The sequence below is a fragment of the Ptychodera flava genome, chromosome 15, assembly GCF_041260155.1.
Source record: "Ptychodera flava strain L36383 chromosome 15, AS_Pfla_20210202, whole genome shotgun sequence".
Taxonomy (NCBI): domain Eukaryota; kingdom Metazoa; phylum Hemichordata; class Enteropneusta; family Ptychoderidae; genus Ptychodera; species Ptychodera flava.
Window position 1 is genome coordinate 22,926,432 of NC_091942.1, and position 19,701 is coordinate 22,946,132.

At 37.0% G+C, this 19,701-nt stretch overlaps 1 protein-coding gene across 2 annotated transcripts; it reads right to left on the reverse strand.

The window, feature by feature from the left end:
* Positions 1 to 1,483: 1,483 nt before the first annotated feature.
* On the reverse strand, positions 1,484 to 13,369 carry LOC139151572 (probable replication factor A 73 kDa subunit). 2 transcript variants are annotated; one of them, XM_070724466.1, is made up of 6 exons: positions 13,191 to 13,369; positions 9,849 to 9,914; positions 5,080 to 5,292; positions 4,404 to 4,505; positions 4,072 to 4,134; positions 1,484 to 3,299 (listed from the first exon to the last, which is right to left on the reverse strand). In XM_070724466.1, the coding sequence occupies exons 1-6, from the start codon at positions 13,240 to 13,242 to the stop codon at positions 2,164 to 2,166; spliced, it is 1,632 nt and encodes a 543-aa protein (XP_070580567.1). In that variant the 5' UTR covers positions 13,243 to 13,369; the 3' UTR covers positions 1,484 to 2,163. The 2 variants fall into 2 exon arrangements, with proteins under 2 accessions (XP_070580567.1, XP_070580569.1); XM_070724468.1 differs by lacking the exon at positions 5,080 to 5,292 and having other exon boundaries at positions 13,191 to 13,350.
* Positions 13,370 to 19,701: the final 6,332 nt, after the last annotated feature.

The following is a 19,701-nucleotide window of genomic DNA, read 5'->3' on the forward strand; positions in this document are numbered from 1 at the left end:
TGGACGCAATTTGGCACGGATTAAAAGTAATATCTTTTGTCTTGCCCCATTTAGGGATCATTCAGTTTCTATGGTTTGGTGGGGGAACGGTAAATTCTTCTTGCACCTCTGTCGAAATAATAAGACCCTAAGTAAAAGCATCCTGATTTTATCAATAATTAAAAGTGGTCTCTTTCAATGTAGAGTCAAAGTTTATGACACCAGTGGGTTGGATGAAATGTGGATTCTGAAAAATTCAAAAGACATAGTTATAAATTATTTGCAAGTAAGCAAGTAGAAGTCGTTTCGTGCATTTGACTTTTCAACCCTGTACAGCACCATCAATTCAAGACGATAAACTTGAAACTGTGATCTCTTGTAAAGCAAGCCTTTCTGCACAGAAATGGCATTAGAAGGTAACAACATGGTAATCAATTACATATTAGGCTATTTCAGTAACAATGTGAATTCCAAACAGAAATACACTGATAATGACATCACTCAAATGACATCATGCTATAACATTACGACAGACAATTGGATAAAAAGTGCTTACCATGCACATATGAAGTTCGTTCAATTTCTATGCAAGTCTGGGTCAAAAACACTGACGAGTAGTTTTAACAACACGTACAGGTATTTTGACGATCTGTTGACCTGGGATAATCAAGCCAAAGTACTAGACCTAGATCATATTTAATCTGATGAGTTAGGGACTAAGGAATCATAAATTATCTTTATTTGTCGAGTAATATTCCCCCAGGTTCAGTTTGCCTCTCAGCTTCTGAGATATTATAGAGTTTGTGGTTTATATGAGGATTATTGAATAACACGTGTCACATTGAATCAGCATCTAAACTCGATTTTATTTCTTTTTATTTATTACTCGTCCAACAGGCGAACCCAATTACAGCTTGAGGTGCCCACAACCCATAACCCAATGGAGCAATGAGGCATAAAGTGTCTTGTTCAGGGACACAACACCGTGCTAGAGTCTCGAACTCACCATCCTTTGACAGTGAGTGCGTTACTCTGGACCTTACATAGACTTATAACACTTTCAAAAAGTACAATGGCAGATATGGAGGGAGCTATTGTGGGTAAATACAAGACTTCTAACACTCGTGACAACATACCTCACTATGGCACAATCAAGTGATTCATTTAATGACATCACTCACAAAGCAGGGTACGCTCACCCATTCTTGACACCTGGTACCAACACTTATAAGTGGCTCAGAACGGTTCAACTAAATGTTGTAAATATAAAATGTCTTACGGATCTGGTAATGTTACCATGAATGGATTAGATTGTCCGACCAGTTTTGGTGTTATGTCCACGAGAACGACAAAATTTGTCAGTGCGTATGATTTAAAATGCTCATTAAGGTATTACAGCCTCAAATTGTAACAGAATCATCAACGCAGAAAAATAAAAAAACACGACTGTAACTACGTTTGGTGTACGTGTATTAAATTGTGATAAATAATGAAAATAATGTATACCATATCCTAAGGTTCCCCGTTTTATTTGTCGATTCTACTTTAATACATAAGTAAATGATAATATCATAAGTGCTGCTGGAAAACAAAAATAATTTTAACTCGAAAATAAATTTTCAAAATGCTCTTTACATGTCAAATTACGAATAAGCAACAAATCAGTGATACTCTATTTCTCCCATTGTTATAACTGTTAAAATAATGAACCACAAAACATTTTTAAAATACACAAATGAAATAAAGGTATTTCAAAGGATATACACAGATGAAACACACCGATACATGTGACAATGAAAATTATGTTTAAAATATGAGGAGTGATGAAGCGATTCGAATGTCAGAAGAACGTTTAACAGTGAGGAGATATACGGAAAGTGTAATGTTTACATAAGCAAAGACCTTCTTTCTAGTACATATCTGTACGTCTGTGAACGAAATAGACTCGATGAATGTTTAAACTGTCGCAATAGGTACAAACTTGGACTGATCTGTTTCAGGTAGCCAATTTGACTGCAGACAGGTACATTTATACATTGTAAGTGCTTTTACCTTACATTTCTACAGACAAATAATATTTTTAACTATGCATTTCTTTCACACGAAATGCAAGCCATTTAGTTTCGTACATTTCGTCCGTAGTCTTTTGTTTGACAAAATCTTCCAATACAACGTGTATTTGCTTCATACTTTGCTTATTTTTTGAACTGTATACTGTGCATTTCGCCCCTTCCCCTTCTTATCCACAGTAAGGGTCACAGACACGTCTTTCAGTTCACTGGTTATCTTCTCATTTTGACTTTTGGTCGGTAACTTTTCAATGCTATCAGTGGTTAAACCAGAGATAGCAGATACATGGCGATCAAATAATGTTGTCCAAATACTTCCAGATGAATCTGTTATTTGAACAGCTATTTTGAAGTAAAGCCCTGTCCGATACCGAAAGCCATGGGTCGGGCAAACAGCACGGTTGTTTGTACCAAGTGATACTTTCTTACGGCAATCTTCAACATCGCATCCTATGTACATAGGATTTGACAGGCGTATTGTGGCAATCGTACAAAGACTAGCGATGTCATACTTTCCGTCACTTTCTGCAATTTTCAGTTGTTTTAAATTTTGTACTTTGACACCACTATAGTTACATGATAACACCTTAGCTTTGCTCTCGTCTACCTGAATTTCAGTTTTGGATATAGCAATGGTACTGAATGGAGTTGTCATCAAATATGCGTCTTTGTTCAGTGTAACTCCTCTAACAAATGTCACTTTCAATGTCTGGCCGACCAGAAAATTAAAATTTTTGGCGTCCTCTTTATAAAACGTAACCTTCGTTTCCTTATTACTTTCATCCATCATAACAACGTCCCTGACTGTCATTCTTCCTTGCTGACTATCTGTCAGCTCACCGATTCTCCTCACCATTCCTGCGATATGAGATCGTTGTTCTGTCTTTAACGCCTCGACAATGCTGCGATAGGACAAGAAATTACCGAAATTGTCAAATTCACTCGGATTAATCTCGCTTAAATCATCTAACACAATTTCTTCAGGATCCCTGTTGAATTTCTCTTCACTCGGTTTTCTAACGCCGTATCCACTTAGAACATACACCCGGCTTACACACACTTTACCATACAGACTTCGTGCGGTTTGTCCAAACGCTACGCATGTACGAATTACACCCAAACGATCTGCTACCGGAAAATGCAGGCATTCTTGCTGTTTCCCTTTAGTTAATCTTGGTTCAGCGACCGCCTTCACAATGATCTCAGGGTGTTTTTCTTGCTTTAGTCTGATGCTTCTGAAATCGCCAAGAGCTGAAAAATCGAAGATCGAAGCTTGAAATTAATCGAAATACGTGTCATCACGTTGCATATTCACAATTACAGCATCAAATATTGAACTAATCGATAAATAAAAATCAATATCCCTTCATATCCGCATAATAATGTGTTTTAGAACAGATAAGCAAAAAGAAACGATCGCATACCCATTGGCGATGAACAGCTGAAAGACGAAAATGTAGCAAGATTTTTAGAGTAAAAATTATATTTTTAAAGATGTACATTGTATCTGTCATCTTTCTCACAACACTATCTCCTACATTTATTTTCCGTTAATATAAAAAATATGAATATATCTACACCACAACTTATAATGAGATATACTGCATTAGAGCATGCTTGCTGTGCAACATGAAAGGAGCCGAAATCCGACTTACGTCCTGTGAATTTTATAACCGATTGCCGGTGGTCCAGAATTTTAAAATGCACATAAATAGGTCAACATTTTCAGCGTGGTATTTTGGGGATCGTTACGGTACGGTGGCGTTTCTTACCATTAAGTATGCTTCTCAATCGTGTATTAAACCAAAAATACCAGGGAAGAGGTGAGATCCCTGAAGATTTTTGATCAGTGTCCTCGTTAGAAAAACTAACATGTAGTTATCATCATGCATTCACATTCTACGTAACTAGAAAATACTCTTCGTCATCTAAAGTTTCATCACTTTTAAACATTGTAGCAAGGCAGCACGGACAACTTAACAAAATATATCAATTTTGCTTTAACCGTGAATTTTTTTCTTACCAGGGCCTGGTGGCATGCTCACTGTACGTTGCTCTTGTTTCATTGGCAAAGATGTTCTCTTTACTGTAAAATAAATACAAATATTTTTATCAAGTGGAATTTCTTTTTGAAGAAGAATTCTTACTGCTTCAAGCTATCAAAATATTCTTCTTATGTGAAATTCGAGCACGTGATTATTTAACGATAAGGACAAACAAACTCTTCTGTTTTATCAACGTTGATTTAATACTACGTGAACATACGGAGCCGTCATGACGAGGTATGCCCGTCTTCTATCAATGTTCAGACGGTCATTTCCATAGGTCTCACTAAAATCACAGATGCGTGTTTACCTTTGGACGCAGCAGAATCCGGGAAATCTATAGGTCGTTTTCTGCGTGTGATTTTCTCTGCCACATAATCTGAACCTGATGCTTCTGTCATAGTATCTGTCTCTGCCAATAATTTGGATAAAACGGGAAATAGTTAACAGTGATGCACGGGCGTACCAAAATGTAACAGAGAAGGAGTTTTATAGTTTGTTGTTTATTGTTTTGCCATATTCTGACCACTTCTTCAAGTGGTAAATCTGTTTTTTTGTGAAAACAATCACCTGCATATAGTATTACGTGATCACATTCGACAACGTGAACATCAATTATAGGAATACTATGAATTGTTTGCACTACAGACATTGGAAGTACACATGTTGCCAGTTTATAAATAGGGTCATGAATATGATTTAAAAGTAGGTAAAGTTCATCATTTCAATTTCACTGGATAAAATAGTTTGGATACGGGTTTTAGTTGTGAAAAACAAATTACATTTTGCTTTAAGTACTGTCAAAGTGTTGAAATGAATATTTATACACACAATAGGATTAACAAAGAAAGTATACCACTAAAAATCGTCAGTTGTTTCATCCTTCAATGTCTTAGCAACATCGTCTTATTAAATCACTGTTCACTCGTCCCGCGAATTTATCCCTGATTTTGCGTTCACTTTGGTCGATGTATTCATTTCCTTACCAGTCGTGTTAGCTCTATGGTAAGCTTTCACTTTGTCGAGAAGCAGTATTTTACCGGTACAACGCAATAAATTTTCCAGAAAACTTGTATTTTTGTCGTTGATGATTCCTTTCTCATATAAATTGTCAAACAAATGTCCAGCAGTTTTTATTTTTTCCAACTGTCTCTTCGGTATACGATCCCGGCACAATAATTTCATACTTTCAAGGTCATCTGAAATTGGCAAAATTGTGAAGAATGTACGTTACTCTGAGAAAATTAAACAGATCAAATTTATAACGAATAGCGAAAACATACCACTATTTTAAACATGTGATGCCAAATTTACAATGTGCTACATTGAAATGCAAACTGTAACAGTTTCTGAGCTTCTCGACCAGTACGTACATGTAGGTCGTATATGACGATGGGAGACATGTACTTATGTTCCCACAGCATAAAAAAGTATCAACTTGGAAGCCAATCATATTACTCGGGGAGCTAGGACCACCCCCTTTGCACCCCCCCCAGAACTAAACCAAACCAACTTTTTTAGGTTCCTTAGACGACCCAAAAACACAATCGAGATGTTCCCAAAAACAAAAAGTGGCTGCAAGCCGGATATTCAAGATGGCGTCCAAAATGGCCGCCCGAAATAGGGGGTTTTTTCAGTAAATTGCATTAAAACTTCATATAAAGGACTTAATATTAAAAAAAAACTTAGTGAGACGAATGTGTCAGGGCACAATAAATGTTTATATGCCTAAATAATTGCATTTCCTAATTATATATTCAAAATGGCGTCCAAGATGGCCGCCAAAATGGCTTTTTTTAATTTAAATGTCTTATAAAACTCAGCAAACACATAACAACAATAATTTCAATTGGATTGGATTAGTTGGATCAAAAGACATTTATTGATAACAATTTGCTCCATTTGCATAATCTCAATTAAAAATGGCATTCAAAATGGTGTCCAAAATGGCTGCCAAAGTGGTTAATTTTCCATTAAAGTCTCCCTAATACGGAACATAACAGCAAACGAAAAACTTAATCATCTTAAAACATCAATAAACTGAGACTTTGGTATGAAAAAACAAGAACACTTTACCAAATGTTTCATTCTGAAGTTTTCATAATAAAGTAGTGTCAAAATGGCTCCAAAGGAGGGGGGGTTGGCCAAAATTTTTCAGACCAAAATGAATACACTTCTATTCTAACTACTATGTAAAGCTAAATTCGAAATATATCAAAGGTTAACAGTAAAAACAAACAGAAAAGATGAATAAGAATTTATATTGTGGCAGTTTATCACTTTCTGCTTACAACTTTTTTGTCTTTTGTCCAAAAAAATGGAAAAGAACAGATTACCATTCTGTAAAGCAAGTATTTTTCGCCATTTTTACAATGTTAATGTAATGTAATTGTATATGGTCACTTTTTATGGTTTGCGATTGCTTCCTGCTTGCACATACTTCTGTCTGCAAATTACAATTAGCTTTTACCAGTCACTATCGGAGTCTTCCAAATCTGAAATATCAGAATCCATATCCATAGTGTCATCTTCTTCTGACTCCGTAGCTTCTGGCAACACTTCCGCAACATCACGTTCTATGATTTCTTCTAGAAGAGTAGGAAGGATAGCTCCTTCAGTCCAGACTGGTTCGATGAGTTCTCCTGGCCTCCTTGTCCATCCATGGGCAATCGGAGGAGGGATGTCAGGTATGGGGATGTGTGCCATTTTCCACTGTGCTACACGGTAGTTTGCACGTTTAATGTGTTGGATTAGTGACTGTTTGCAAGGTGGTATCTTGGACAGATCTACCTTAGATTTCCTCGTGATAAGCTCACCTTCACCAACCATCTTCTTCAGCATTACAGCTCGAACAGCATTCACACTCTGCATTCTTGGAAACCATACATGTAGCACACAAACTGTTCCAGACCATCAACAAGCTCATCATCTACTTCCAAATTATCACCCAGTCGAGCAAAAAATTCATGATATCTTGGTTTTTTGTCTAACTTCTTCATTGGAAGAATCTTCCCCTTACCCTTAAAACAGCAGTTGCAGTCCTCACCAGTAAAGCAGTAAATTCCCAATAATGATTCGCAATAACCTGGGCCAAGGTCGAAAGCCAGGTCAGATATATTTATAAGTCGTCTCTTAGCTCCACTGCCAGTGTCAAAGTATACTACCAGAGGAGCTAACTGGTGAGAATAATAAAGCAAAATAAAGAAAATGTCACTGTCTGGGGAATGAACAACTGCATTCTTGTATCCATTCTCCTTGGCATAGAACAGGTACAGGACAACCCTGCTGTCTGTCTCTTCTTGCGTGGATCTTAAGCCACGTATTTCCACCTGCTCTACAGTTTCACCATCTTCTGCACTAATGAATTGGTATGCTACACCTTCAACAACAAGTATCATTTTCCTCCCGTCTAGTCTTCTTGCTGCTTCCTTACTACTCCACACACGAAGCATTATCTTGAACATTTGACTTTTGTTCTCATCATTTTGAAGGAACATCTTAAAATCAACAGGCTTCCTTGTGTTTTCACCCTCCAGAAGTATCTTCTCACTAGTTCCACGACGGAGCCGCTCTTGTGATTTGATGGAGTCTTCCACATACATATCTGTTGAAAAGACAACATCAGGCTTACTGTGTAGCTGTTCAGCTTCTTTCTCAGCCAATTAGTATTGAAGAGCTGATGACTTATTCTCTAACCCCTGTTCCACACTGTCTTGGCACACCTGATGGATATATGGCTAAAACTAACAAGGCTGCGCCAGTTCACTTTCTGACAAGTGATGTCCCAGTGGCTACCTTGCCTACTGCAGCTTCAGGTGTGACTCTCTTCATTGAAGATGGCAATGCTCACTTTCATACCTTGAAGGACTTGCCTCCAACTTTCAAGTTAATCTGCCTCAAGGTTCTTGATCAGCTACACAGTAAGCCTGATGTTGTCTTTTCTTGTCAACTTATAAATATATCTGACCTGGCTTTCGACCTTGGCCCAGGTTATTGCGAATCATTATTGGGAATTTACTGCTTTACTGGTGAGGACTGCAACTGCTGTTTTAAGGGTAAGGGGAAGATTCTTCCAATAAAGAAGTTAGACAAAAAACCAAGATATCATGAATTTTTTGCTCGACTGGGTGATAATTTGGAAGTAGATGATGAGCTTGTTGATGGTCTGGAACAGTTTGTGTGCTACATGTATGGTTTCCCAAGAATGCAGAGTGTGAATGCTGTTCGAGCTGTAATGCTGAAGAAGATGGTTGGTGAAGGTGAGCTTATCACGAGGAAATCTAAGGTAGATCTGTCCAAGATACCACCTTGCAAACAGTCACTAATCCCACACATTAAACGTGCAAACTACCGTGTAGCACAGTGGAAAATGGCACACATCCCCATACCTGACATCCCTCCTCCGATTGCCCATGGATGGACAAGGAGGCCAGGAGAACTCATCGAACCAGTCTGGACTGAAGGAGCTATCCTTCCTACTCTTCTAGAAGAAATCATAGAACGTGATGTTGCGGAAGTGTTGCCAGAAGCTACGGAGTCAGAAGAAGATGACACTATGGATATGGATTCTGATATTTCAGATTTGGAAGACTCCGATAGTGACTGGTAAAAGCTAATTGTAATTTGCCAGACAGAAGTATGTGCAAGCAGGAAGCAATCGCAAACCATAAAAAGTGACCATATACAATTACATTACATTAACATTGTAATAATGGCGAAAAATACTTGCTTTACAGAATGGTAATCTGTTCTTTTCCATTTTTTTTGGACAAAAGACAAAAAAGTTGTGAGCAGAAAGTGATAAACTGCCACAATATAAATTCTTATTCATCTTTTTTGTTTTGTTTTTACTGTTAACCTTTGATATATTTCGAATTTAGCTTTACATAGTAGTTAGAATAGAAGTGTATTCATTTAGGTCTGAAAAATTTTGGCCAAACCCCCCCTCCTTTGGAGCCATTTTGACACTACTTTATTATGAAAACTTCAGAATGAAACATTTGGTAAAGTGTTCTTGTTTTTTCATACCAAAGTTCTCAGTTTATTGATGTTTTAAAATGCTTAAGTTTTTCGTTTGCTGTTATGTTCCGTATTAGGGGAGACTTTAATGGAAAATTAACCACTTTGGCAGCCATTTTGGACACCATTTTGAATGCCATTTTTAATTTAGATTATGCAAATGGAGCAAGTTTGTTATCAATAAATGTCTTTCGATCCAACTAATCCAATCCAATGGAAATTATTGTTTGTTATGTGTTTGCTGAGTTTTTATAAGACATTTAAATTAAAAAAAAGCCATTTTGGCGGCCATCTTGGACGCCATTTTGAATATATAATTAGGAAATGCAATCATTTAGGCATATAAACATTTATTGTGCCCTGACACATTCGTCTCACTAAGTTTTTTTTAATATTCAGTCCTTTATATGAAGTTTTAATGCAATTTACTGAAAACCCCCTATTTCGGGCGGCCATTTTGGACGCCATCTTGAATATCCGGCTTGCAGCCACTTTTTGTTTTTGGACATCTCGATTGTGTTTTTGAGTCGTCTAAGGAACCTAAAAAAGTTGGTTTGGTTTAGTTCTGTGGGGGGTGCAAAGGGGGTGGTCCTAGCTCCCCGAGTATATGGCGTCTTACATTTCACTCGCCTCTCGCTATAGATCTTGGAAGAGCCAAACCTTTATCTCAACAATTCAACTGAATCGTTACTCGTTTGCAACCTGTAGGTGTTGATATTTGTCTTCTGATACTCACCTTCACCGAGTTCTTCCGATAATTTGTACAGTAACACTTGGAACCGATTAAGACTTCCTGATTTATCTATTTCAAAGGATAAAAATGTTCGCGTTAATAACAAATAAAAACCGGCAGAGCTTTCTAGTCGCTTAGTTGGATTTAAGGTTTGATGATGATCTTTGCGTTAGTTCTGAATAGCGGAAAGTCGTCTTGGGAGTAATCAAAAGTGTTTAGAGCATAGCTCATTGTTTAAATAGCAGTAATATCAACCAAGGGAAATCCAAAGTATTTATTGAGGGACTAAACAGAGTTAATAGGGGTACAATGTAGTTCCTTTCAAAAACGGAATAAATGAAAAAATACTGACCCCTGATTGTTTGCACAAAAAAAGTTTACTCCACCTTTTCTCTTTCATCAAAAATAAGAGAACCTCTCCTGTACCACATAATTTGAATCCCTAAAGGGAGCCTGGAAGTCTTTCATTATTCCCGGTGGAAAAGCATGTTTTGTCAATTATTTGCCTTGTCATTATAGTTAGTGCACTTATATAATTGATGATGATGATGATGATGATGATGTTGATGATGATGATGATGATGATGATGATGATGATGATGATGATGGTGATGGTGATGGTGATGGTGGTGGTGAAAATGTCCATCCACTATACATGGGAGTCTAAATTAATTAATTTGTGCTTTTATAGGTGTTTGATAATTGATACAAATGTACTTTATTCAATTAGGGTATTTGAAAGTTCAGATGTGGACAACAATTATGATATTGGAATTTCATCTTGTGCTTTATTCTATACTTTGTTGGCGTTTACGTTCTCCTTTTTGCAATAAACCCTCCTGTCTTTCCTCAACTTAGCGGTGGTGTGTTCACAAAATGTAAGTAACAGGCATTGTACATTGCCCTCAGTGAGCTCGATTTACAATAAGACAACCCTCAGAGTTGCGTAGTCAAGATGTTCATGTCACAGATAATTATACTTTTGTTCAGATTTACAGTTAAATGACTTCAGAGAATGAAATCATGCAGCTAATCATTTTTATCTCTCAGAATATTTCTGAACACTGAAACTGCTGTTTGACGGGACGGATACTTATAAAAATTAACTGACCCCCCCCCCCCTTTTGAGCTGTTTGAAAAATACATGACCCCTTTGCAGTTTTCAAATTTAAGGTACCCCCCCCCCCCCTGGATTTTTGCCGGCCCACCCCCAGCCGTAATAACTGAACGCTCCCTTACTACCGAACTATGGACTACGTAATTGAAACTAAACTATAAACAGAGCGCATAAATTCCCTTCTCGGGGAAACTGTCACTAACCTCAGATTAGGGGTCAATACAATGGTTTATCACAATATCTTTAACATTTCTGAGATACACTCCAAATTTTCAAAGCGAGACAAATCAAATACATTCTGTTATTTTGACAGAGGACAACGGGAAGACCTTAAGACAAATTCCACATCGTTGTCTGGCCGAGACTTCACCGTTTGGGGTTGTAAATCGGCTACGAATGACATGAGACGTAAGCTATAAAAATAATTATAAAAATAGCTATAAAAATAACTATAACCTCCGTACAGTAACTACTGTACCTGGTTTTCTGACAACCAACCTCGACTAAACGACAAAATACTCTGTAAGACATTAGTCATTTCGACCGACAGAACAATTAACACACCGGATGGGCTACATTTGTCATTATTGCGTCGAGAATGCGCCGCTAGCGGACAATACTTTGAGCAATTCAACATATTTGTTCATAAACTATGAACCTGGCAAGGTGTTTGATACTGTCACAGTTTATTTGGTGATCATAATGAAGAGGAGGGAGAAAAGGAAGACAAGGAGGAGGACACGAAGCGTAGAAAAAACAGGAAAAAAAGGAGAATGTCGATGATGGGTAAGATGTTGGTATTGGTGACGACAGTGGTATCAGCAATGATGCTGCTGAAGATCATGGCGGTGGTGATGTTTATGGTACGGGGAGCAGGTCATAGAAAAATCATTGTGTCCTTTTTACACTCATTGAATTCTCTAGCAATGATAGCGACGTCGATTGATTCAGTAACTTTATTGTGTGGCTGTTTGTTCTCTTATTGCTGTAAATTCTAATTAGGACTGATTCAGTCCTTTGGTAATTGCCTTAGCAGTGATTGAGACTGATTTCCCCATACACTGCATTCACATTTCAGCACATTGTTCTAAATTATAAGCCCATCTTTCCTGTATCCCTTCACAAAATTTGGTGACCTTCTCCCTGATTCATGAATGAAACGAATTGTCCATGCCCCAATGTGTTATCTTGACACAAAACTGTCCCACACTGTCCAGGCCCTAATGTAAGTGAGTACCCTGTCACGTCATCGGTGAAATGACTAATGACATGGTCAATCAAGTTCATACATTATATCAAGGTTGACATAAAGATTTATCGCCTAGGCTTAATTTATAGAGCAAATCGACAGCTTTGTTGTTGACAACTCTTGTTCGAATCGTCACGTGGAGTGTTATATTGACCGAAACTGCAAACTTTGGAAACTCGAAGTTCTGCATCTGAAATTAAGGTGTTTCAAATGCATCAAAGCCTGCTTTATACTATAGGATGCATTCATATTCGGTCAGAATTACTGACGAACAATGGACCACGCACGTAATTGAAACTAAGCTATAAATAGAACGCATAAATCCCCTTCTCGGGGGTAAGTGCCACTAACCTCAAAGGAGGGGTCAACTCAAAGGTTTATCACGATACCTTAAAACATTTTTGAGATACACTCCAAATTTTCGAAGCGAAACAAATCAAATACATTCTTTTATTTTGCCGGAGGACAACGGGAAGACCTTAAGACCAAATAGTCTACATCGGTGTATGGCCGAGACTTCACCGTTGAGAGTTGTAAATCATTAACGAATATGACATGAGACAAAGTGATAAAAATAACTATAACCTGCTAACAGAAACTAATTGCCTTTGTAAATGCCTGTACCTGGTTTTCTGACAACCAACCTCGACTAAACGACAAATATTCTATAAGACTTTAGTCATTTCGACCGACAAAACAATCTACACACCGGATGGGCTACATTTGTCATTATTGCCCAAAGAATCCGCCGCTAGTGGACAATACTTTGAGCAGTTCAACATATTTGTTCGTAAACTATGAACCTGGCAAGGTCTTTTGACACTGTCACAGTTTGCAAAAGATGTACCTTTTAATCGGTACTGTCTGTCTAGTCACAGTCTCACAAAAACATACATAATTTTCTCTCACACACTGAGTTGATCGGTCAGTAAATGACGTCATCACTGTTACATTGTATTAGGTCAAAAATGAATACTACCTTCTTCTCGTTTTGGTCTTCTCCCTATCTTCTTGGGACGTTTGCTTTCCATTATGGTTGTGGAACTGTTAAACGCCGTTTAAGTGGATTACACTACGTGTCCTGAAGTGCAGATAAATGTCGGTTTCCAAACACAGCCAGGTTTGCCGCCACAGACTGATTTTAGGCGCGAAATACGGGTTAGGGACGGACCACTAGATCTTTGGAGGGGTGGTCACAATGAAATTGTGAACATTTTTTTTTACAATTGTAAATTTCTAAAAAAAATTTCCAAATGAGAAAAGCTGTGCTAATTTTTTTTTCAGATTTATAATTGGTTTTTAGTTCGACGCTGTCTGAGGATACGATGTAGTGCGAATAAGATTGCGCGCAAATAAGATTGCGTTTATTCAGTATTTGTTATATAGAAACAGTGTTCTCCCCAGGATTTTTTACAAGAGGGCGAAGACGTGGTGCGAAGCACCGCAAGCTTATGCGGTCGCGGGGGCAGGTCAGGAGGGGGGTGTCCCCCCTCCTGCAGTTGGAGCTTTTGAAAAACAGAGATTAAAATGGTGTTATTTGGTGGCACTTGGGGAGTATTTTTTCAGATTTTTTTCGTATAAAAAACTCAAAGGAAAAGAAATCTGAGACAGTGTTCCATAACTTTTATTCCAGTTCACTGATTTCAATGAAGATTACATTTTTTGAAAACGAAAACATAGCGACAGACATACATTTATCTTGTTCACCCATTCTTGCATTCATCATTGCAATAAAATGCTGTGAAAAAAATGAACCTGATGTGGCCTGCATCTGTTAACCTTGATCTTAAAAGGCAAATATAACTTTCTGTCTTGACAACCATACCATGGTTTCAATGTTTTACCTAGTGTACCTGCTTGGTTTGTACGCAGGAAACAAGTAGAAAACAGGCTCTATAATTTTATAATTTTCAAGTGATCAGAATACAAAAGTCCTGAAAAGATAAGATGATCACAACTTCCAGTATAAGGGATACAGTCACTCTAAATGTATACAATAAAATTAAAAATGTGCCTGGAGGATGTACTAAAAATACAGAAAGCTGCTTCCTGTCGGTAAAATCTAAAAAAAATCAAGATTTTAAAGACTTTTGCAGATTTTTTTTACGCATTTGTATTCTTTTTTATTTATTTTTTATTTTGCAAACTAGTTTGAAGATTTCTTTTTCCCTAACTTTCTGCTCTGAATTTGTTTTCTTCTGTTTTTGACCAACCCCTCCCAAGATCTAATGGTTCGTCCCTTAGGCGTCTGTTTATTTCACGTGATCCCTTATGTAAACACAATCTCATTCCTTTTCCTAGAAATGACGTGGTCGGGGGACGCCAATAAGGCTGCATTCACAAATACTGGGTGGGGGTGCTGGAGGAATCTGAGGGGGAGCTTGAAAGTCCTTTATAGGGGACTTCAAAAGTTGCACAGGGCATGGGGGGATATGAAAATATTTTGGTTCCCATAATTTTACATTTTCATACTTCATAGTTTAATAGGTTATTCATTAAAAATGACCGAATAACAATGTAATGTCGTCCAATGGATTTAATATTAATAATGATTAAACAAATAGGTTAACCCGGAATTCGAATTGCCCACGGTACAAACAAAACCACATTAGAAGTATATTTCCATGCACGTTTGTCCGGTACGTACACGTTGGTTTGTTGAACTTTGTACCCCACGTCATCGCTTGATCTTTTGAGCTTACTGAATCTGCAGGACACTGCACTTCCTATTTTATTCCAGGAGCAGAACCATTCTGGAATCATTTTTTGGCATTTCATTACTTTCATTTCGGGAAAAAATCTAAAATGATATGAATGCCATTGAATTTGCATAAGAAAACAACATATAGAATTTGAACTCCCCACATCACACTAAAACACAATATTCAACTCGTCAAGAAAGCGTGTATAAGCATATACTATTTTTGACGATTTAATTAGGTTCCAGACTGAAATCCATTTGTCAATGATACAAATGCACAGTACACACATAGTCAGTTATGTAACATTTTAAAAGTACTTTTTGTTTTGTTGGTCAATTCCGGTGTCTTGCTACTTCTTCTTAAAGTAGGCCAGAACACCGCATACGCAGCTTAGGCTGCCTTCACAAATCAGCCAGAGAGGGCTAGAGGAATTCAGGCAGATTTGAAAATTGAGGGTAGTGGAGCTGAGATTGGAAAGTTTTGCTGTGGTATAGGGGGGTCAGGAAATATTTTGGTTTCAGATTCCAAACTTTAATGGGAGGACATGTTGAACGTTGACATGCTCATTCTAATGAAATTGTTACAAAATAAATTATGTGTGTCATCCAAATGTAATATGAATTCTTTTAGAGAAAGTTGTAAATAAGTTGAGACGAAGTTGAATTTGCATATATGTTCTTGGTGATAGATAACTTACCAGATTGATCCTTTCTGTTTGGCATTTATGGTTTATACAACAATAATACGGTCAAGTTTTGACAAGATCACTTAAGGTTCCAAGACAAGAAATTGACCATTTTAAAGCAACAATTCTCTAGTGTTTAAGAAGCTCAGAACCCCCGTAAATTGTATATTTTCGGAAAGCCTAGATATAGGGGAACAGTTTGGTTACCATAGTGTCACCATTGTTTACATAACTATCACGTGACAGGTAATTTGCATAACCTTTCAAAAATCGGTTTTCCCTATGTTTTGTTTCAATGCTTTGAGATATGTGGCTGAAATTTGTGTGAGTGCAAGCTGTCCAAAGGGTCTTCAAAAGTGTGTCTCAGAATTTTTTAAACCTTCTACAACAGTTTTTATGCCAGAAAAACTTCCAGAGCAGTGAATTTAAGCTTAGTTGATTTCTTTAAAATTGTGCTCCAAAAAAACTAAGCAAGATATAAAAAATCTGAGACACACTTTGGAAGAGCGTTGTGACAGCTTGCATTCCAGCAAGTTTGAGTCAGATATTTTGAAGTATTGAGACAAAACATAGGGAAAACCGTTTTTGAAAGGTTATGCAAATTACCGTGTCACATGATAGTTATGTAAACAATGGAGACACTGTGGTTACCAAAATGTTGCCGTATATCTAGGCTTTCAGAAAATGTATACTTTACAGGGGTTCTGAGCTTATTAACCGTTAGAGAATTGTTAGATTTAAAAGGTCAAATTTCTTGTCTTTGAACCTTAAATACTTTATGGGATTGTAATTAAGAGTCTTTCATAGATTCCACTAGATTTGATGATGTATCAGCCATTCAATTTAGATCACCAATATTCACGAGATTTTTCGAAGACAATATTAAATATACTCTGAGTGAACTCTGCGTACCGATCGAAAGATATCTTCATAGGAAAAAAAGCTCGGTTCAAAGCTTTAATGTTGTATACAGAAGACATGCTCTGCGTGCTTAAATTTGACATCGTTGCATATAGTCCGGAGTCACTTGTCATGATTTTGGCTTCCTTGTGCATTTCGTGAAGACTCTTGTCAACATACATCATTTTGTTCCTTAATATCTGGAGAGTCCAAAAAAAAATTGTTGGCATTTTTTCTTTCCACTTTGTCAAGGTCAAATTCAAGGTCATTCGTTACTCTACAAATTCCATTGATTAAGCATTGTAGTGCGTACAAAATGGCTATACTCATTGACCAAATTACTTTATAATACCTTCAGTGGTGGAAGGGAACTTCACAGCTTATAAAAGATTTAAAAACCCTTATTTTTTTTTGTTTTCTAACCATTTTATATGAATTTATATGCAATTACAAGGATTTGCTTGTATTGCAGTTGTACATCTTTTTCCATGCACTGTGTTAAATAATGACACAGATCGGTTTTTGACATGCACTGTGCTTGACAACTACATCATAAATTTCCCTGCATCTCGGCGTAAGCCATCCGCAGTATTACCAACTCTGGTAGGTTGTAAATTCCAGACCTGTGTGCAAAATTTCACTAGTGTAGACAGGATTGCTGTGCAGCTAGCAGTGTGTACTCTCTGCTTGTAGTGAGAGTAAGTCATCCCTTTTCCTCGCATTTCTCTCCAAGTCATATAAAACGATTTGTATTTTTTCCTAACAATAGCTGAGGTTAGAGACTGTTGGTAATCATAGGCTACATGCAGAAGCCATTTATCAAAACTAAGCCTCTGCGCTGAGGAATATAGGCTATTACCTGTGGCTTTTGAAAGTCAACTCCAGTACGCACAATGTTGTACTTACCAAGACACCCATTGTTAAATATTGATACTGAGTACGAAAGATGATTCATTTACAATGGGTTGAACCTTTATTGTGAGACACTGGAAGTCCGTAGATTATTTAGGGTTAAAAACGACGAGATTAGTCATATACGGTGTTAGTAGTTTCTCAGAAACCGTTATCCAAAGGCTATTTACTCGATATTTTATTGTCACGGAATCTTGACATTTAGTGGTTGCATTTCACATATACATATTTCACATAACTGACATTGCATGCAAATAACTTCGTCAAAACTTTCAGTAAAAAAGCATTTCATTCCTCCGAAAAGAGGACGTTATGCCTGATATGTCAGAAGCAAGTGGTGAGCTTGTGTCACATATCCCACTGAATACGACACAGTGCTGACACCAGAGAGGTGTATTTTTTTATGATGTCTTTCCAAGAATATGTTCAAGACTCAGGGATGATGATTCCTCTTCCCTTCGAGATTGTGGTGCTTGCTGGCATATAGGGAATGCTATGCAAATACTTGCCACAAAGGTCTACTCCAGTGAGCAAATTGCGCTATGAAAACGCGTTAGAGCAAGGTAGCTCTGTATTAATAGTTTAGCTCGTGGACGACCCTTTACATCAACTTTACTCTCATCTACCATGTAAAGTGCTGGTTCATCTGAACCTAAAGTTGCTTTCACTAGATCATCAGCTAGTACATACGACAAAAGCATGTGTTTTTTCTGTCAACACAATAAGTTTTCTTTGGGTCCTCTCCATGAGGTTTCTTCACTCAATACTGGGGAAAAACCACAAAAAGCAGTAAACCAAGGAAAATCAGACTTGTTAAAATTCAGACTCAGTGGTGCAAAAGATCCAAAGGATGCTAGAGCCATTGACATTAAATATCAATCACAAAAGATGTTGGACCAAAAACATTGAAAATGTACTGCGAAATTTAAACACAAATGCAGACCCATTGTGTGAGACTGGATCTGCAAATGTCGGTAATAATAAATACCACCATGCTTGCTGCAAATATGAATTGTTCCTTGTTGGAAAGTTCTTTAGCTGAATGTTCAGTTTTAAACTTGGGTGAAGTAAATGACCCATATTTGCATACGTAAGGAACATGGAATTGTGAACCCATCAATTGGAAATAGGAAATTAAAGAAAATTATAACTGATCACATAAAAGTGTGGAATTTGGAAAATCTGCACGACACAGTGAACCAGAATTGGCTTTGCTAAATGCTACTAAAGATGCAGCAATACAGGGAATTGCTGAGGAAAGTACAGAGGAAAATGTAAGAGTACTGTTCAAAGCTGCCAAAATTTTGAGAAAAGCAATATCATTTTCAAGAAGTACACCAACCAAAGGCAGTCTTATCCAAGCAATTCTCAGAGCCCATTATCAAACAATGATATGGAAAATGATATCATTGCCTAACCCGACTTGCCACCTCCAGCAAACTAACAACGGAAGCTAAAGGAAAACACATTCATACCCATAGTAAGCATGCTTCCTCCTTTCCCTGAAGCTGTTGTGCATTTGATAAGATATTCTTGTAAACAAAATATATACAAAACAAATATCTGCTCTTGCAAGACGAATAGCAATGACATCACATGTACGAAATGTGTCACTGTGAGGCTGATGAAAATTATTGTCCGAACTGTTCACGTCCTATAAGTGACACTTTTGTTAATGATTTTGATAATGATTAACAACTTAAGCATGAAAATCTTCTGTTTTTTTGAAAGTCACTCATGCAGAGTTATCAAAGTTTTGAAGTTGCTGTGTGATCGTATTACTTTTATAACAAAATTTTCTTCAGATTAGAGATTATGGCATTAAAAGTCAATGACCTTTGACAAAAAATGTTAGATATCTGACTTCCTGAGAATGTTGTATAAGTTTTATGAATCTGAAATTGTATACAAGATAATCATTGTGATGTTTTAAGATATGGGAGGCATTTCTACGAAAATTAGAAAGAAATTTCATACTGACCTTCATTGACCTTTGGTAAAGTAGTTCTATATATTTTTAATACAATAGGCCTAACCGTTTTTTTCAAAAACCTCAATGTTAATGATTGTAAGGAATAATTCACATCAAAATGCATGTTTCCAAAGTTAATATGGTTGCAAACTGGCCATAAAATCTTTTCATGGCTAAGAAAAACCATTTTTGTCGATTTTAAGAAATGACCTTGAAATGACCTTCAGAGTTGTCAGAAAAAATGCCAAAATTTTTTTTTGAAAAACTTGGCCATTAAGTAAATCGATGAGCTAGGTTGCAAAAATCTTCACTCAAAACA

Bases quoted from the DNA above. Each gene is read 5' to 3' on its own strand.
- LOC139151572 (XM_070724466.1), bottom strand. From the start codon at position 13,242: ATGGAAAGCAAACGTCCCAAGAAGATAGGGAGAAGACCAAAACGAGAA. The intron at 9,915-13,190 runs GTAGTATTCATT...CCTTTGAAATAG, and splicing joins AAGACCAAAACGAGAAGAAG to ATAAATCAGGAAGTCTTAAT. The intron at 3,300-4,071 runs GTAAGAAAAAAA...TCGATTTTTCAG, and splicing joins GAGCATGCCACCAGGCCCTG to CTCTTGGCGATTTCAGAAGC.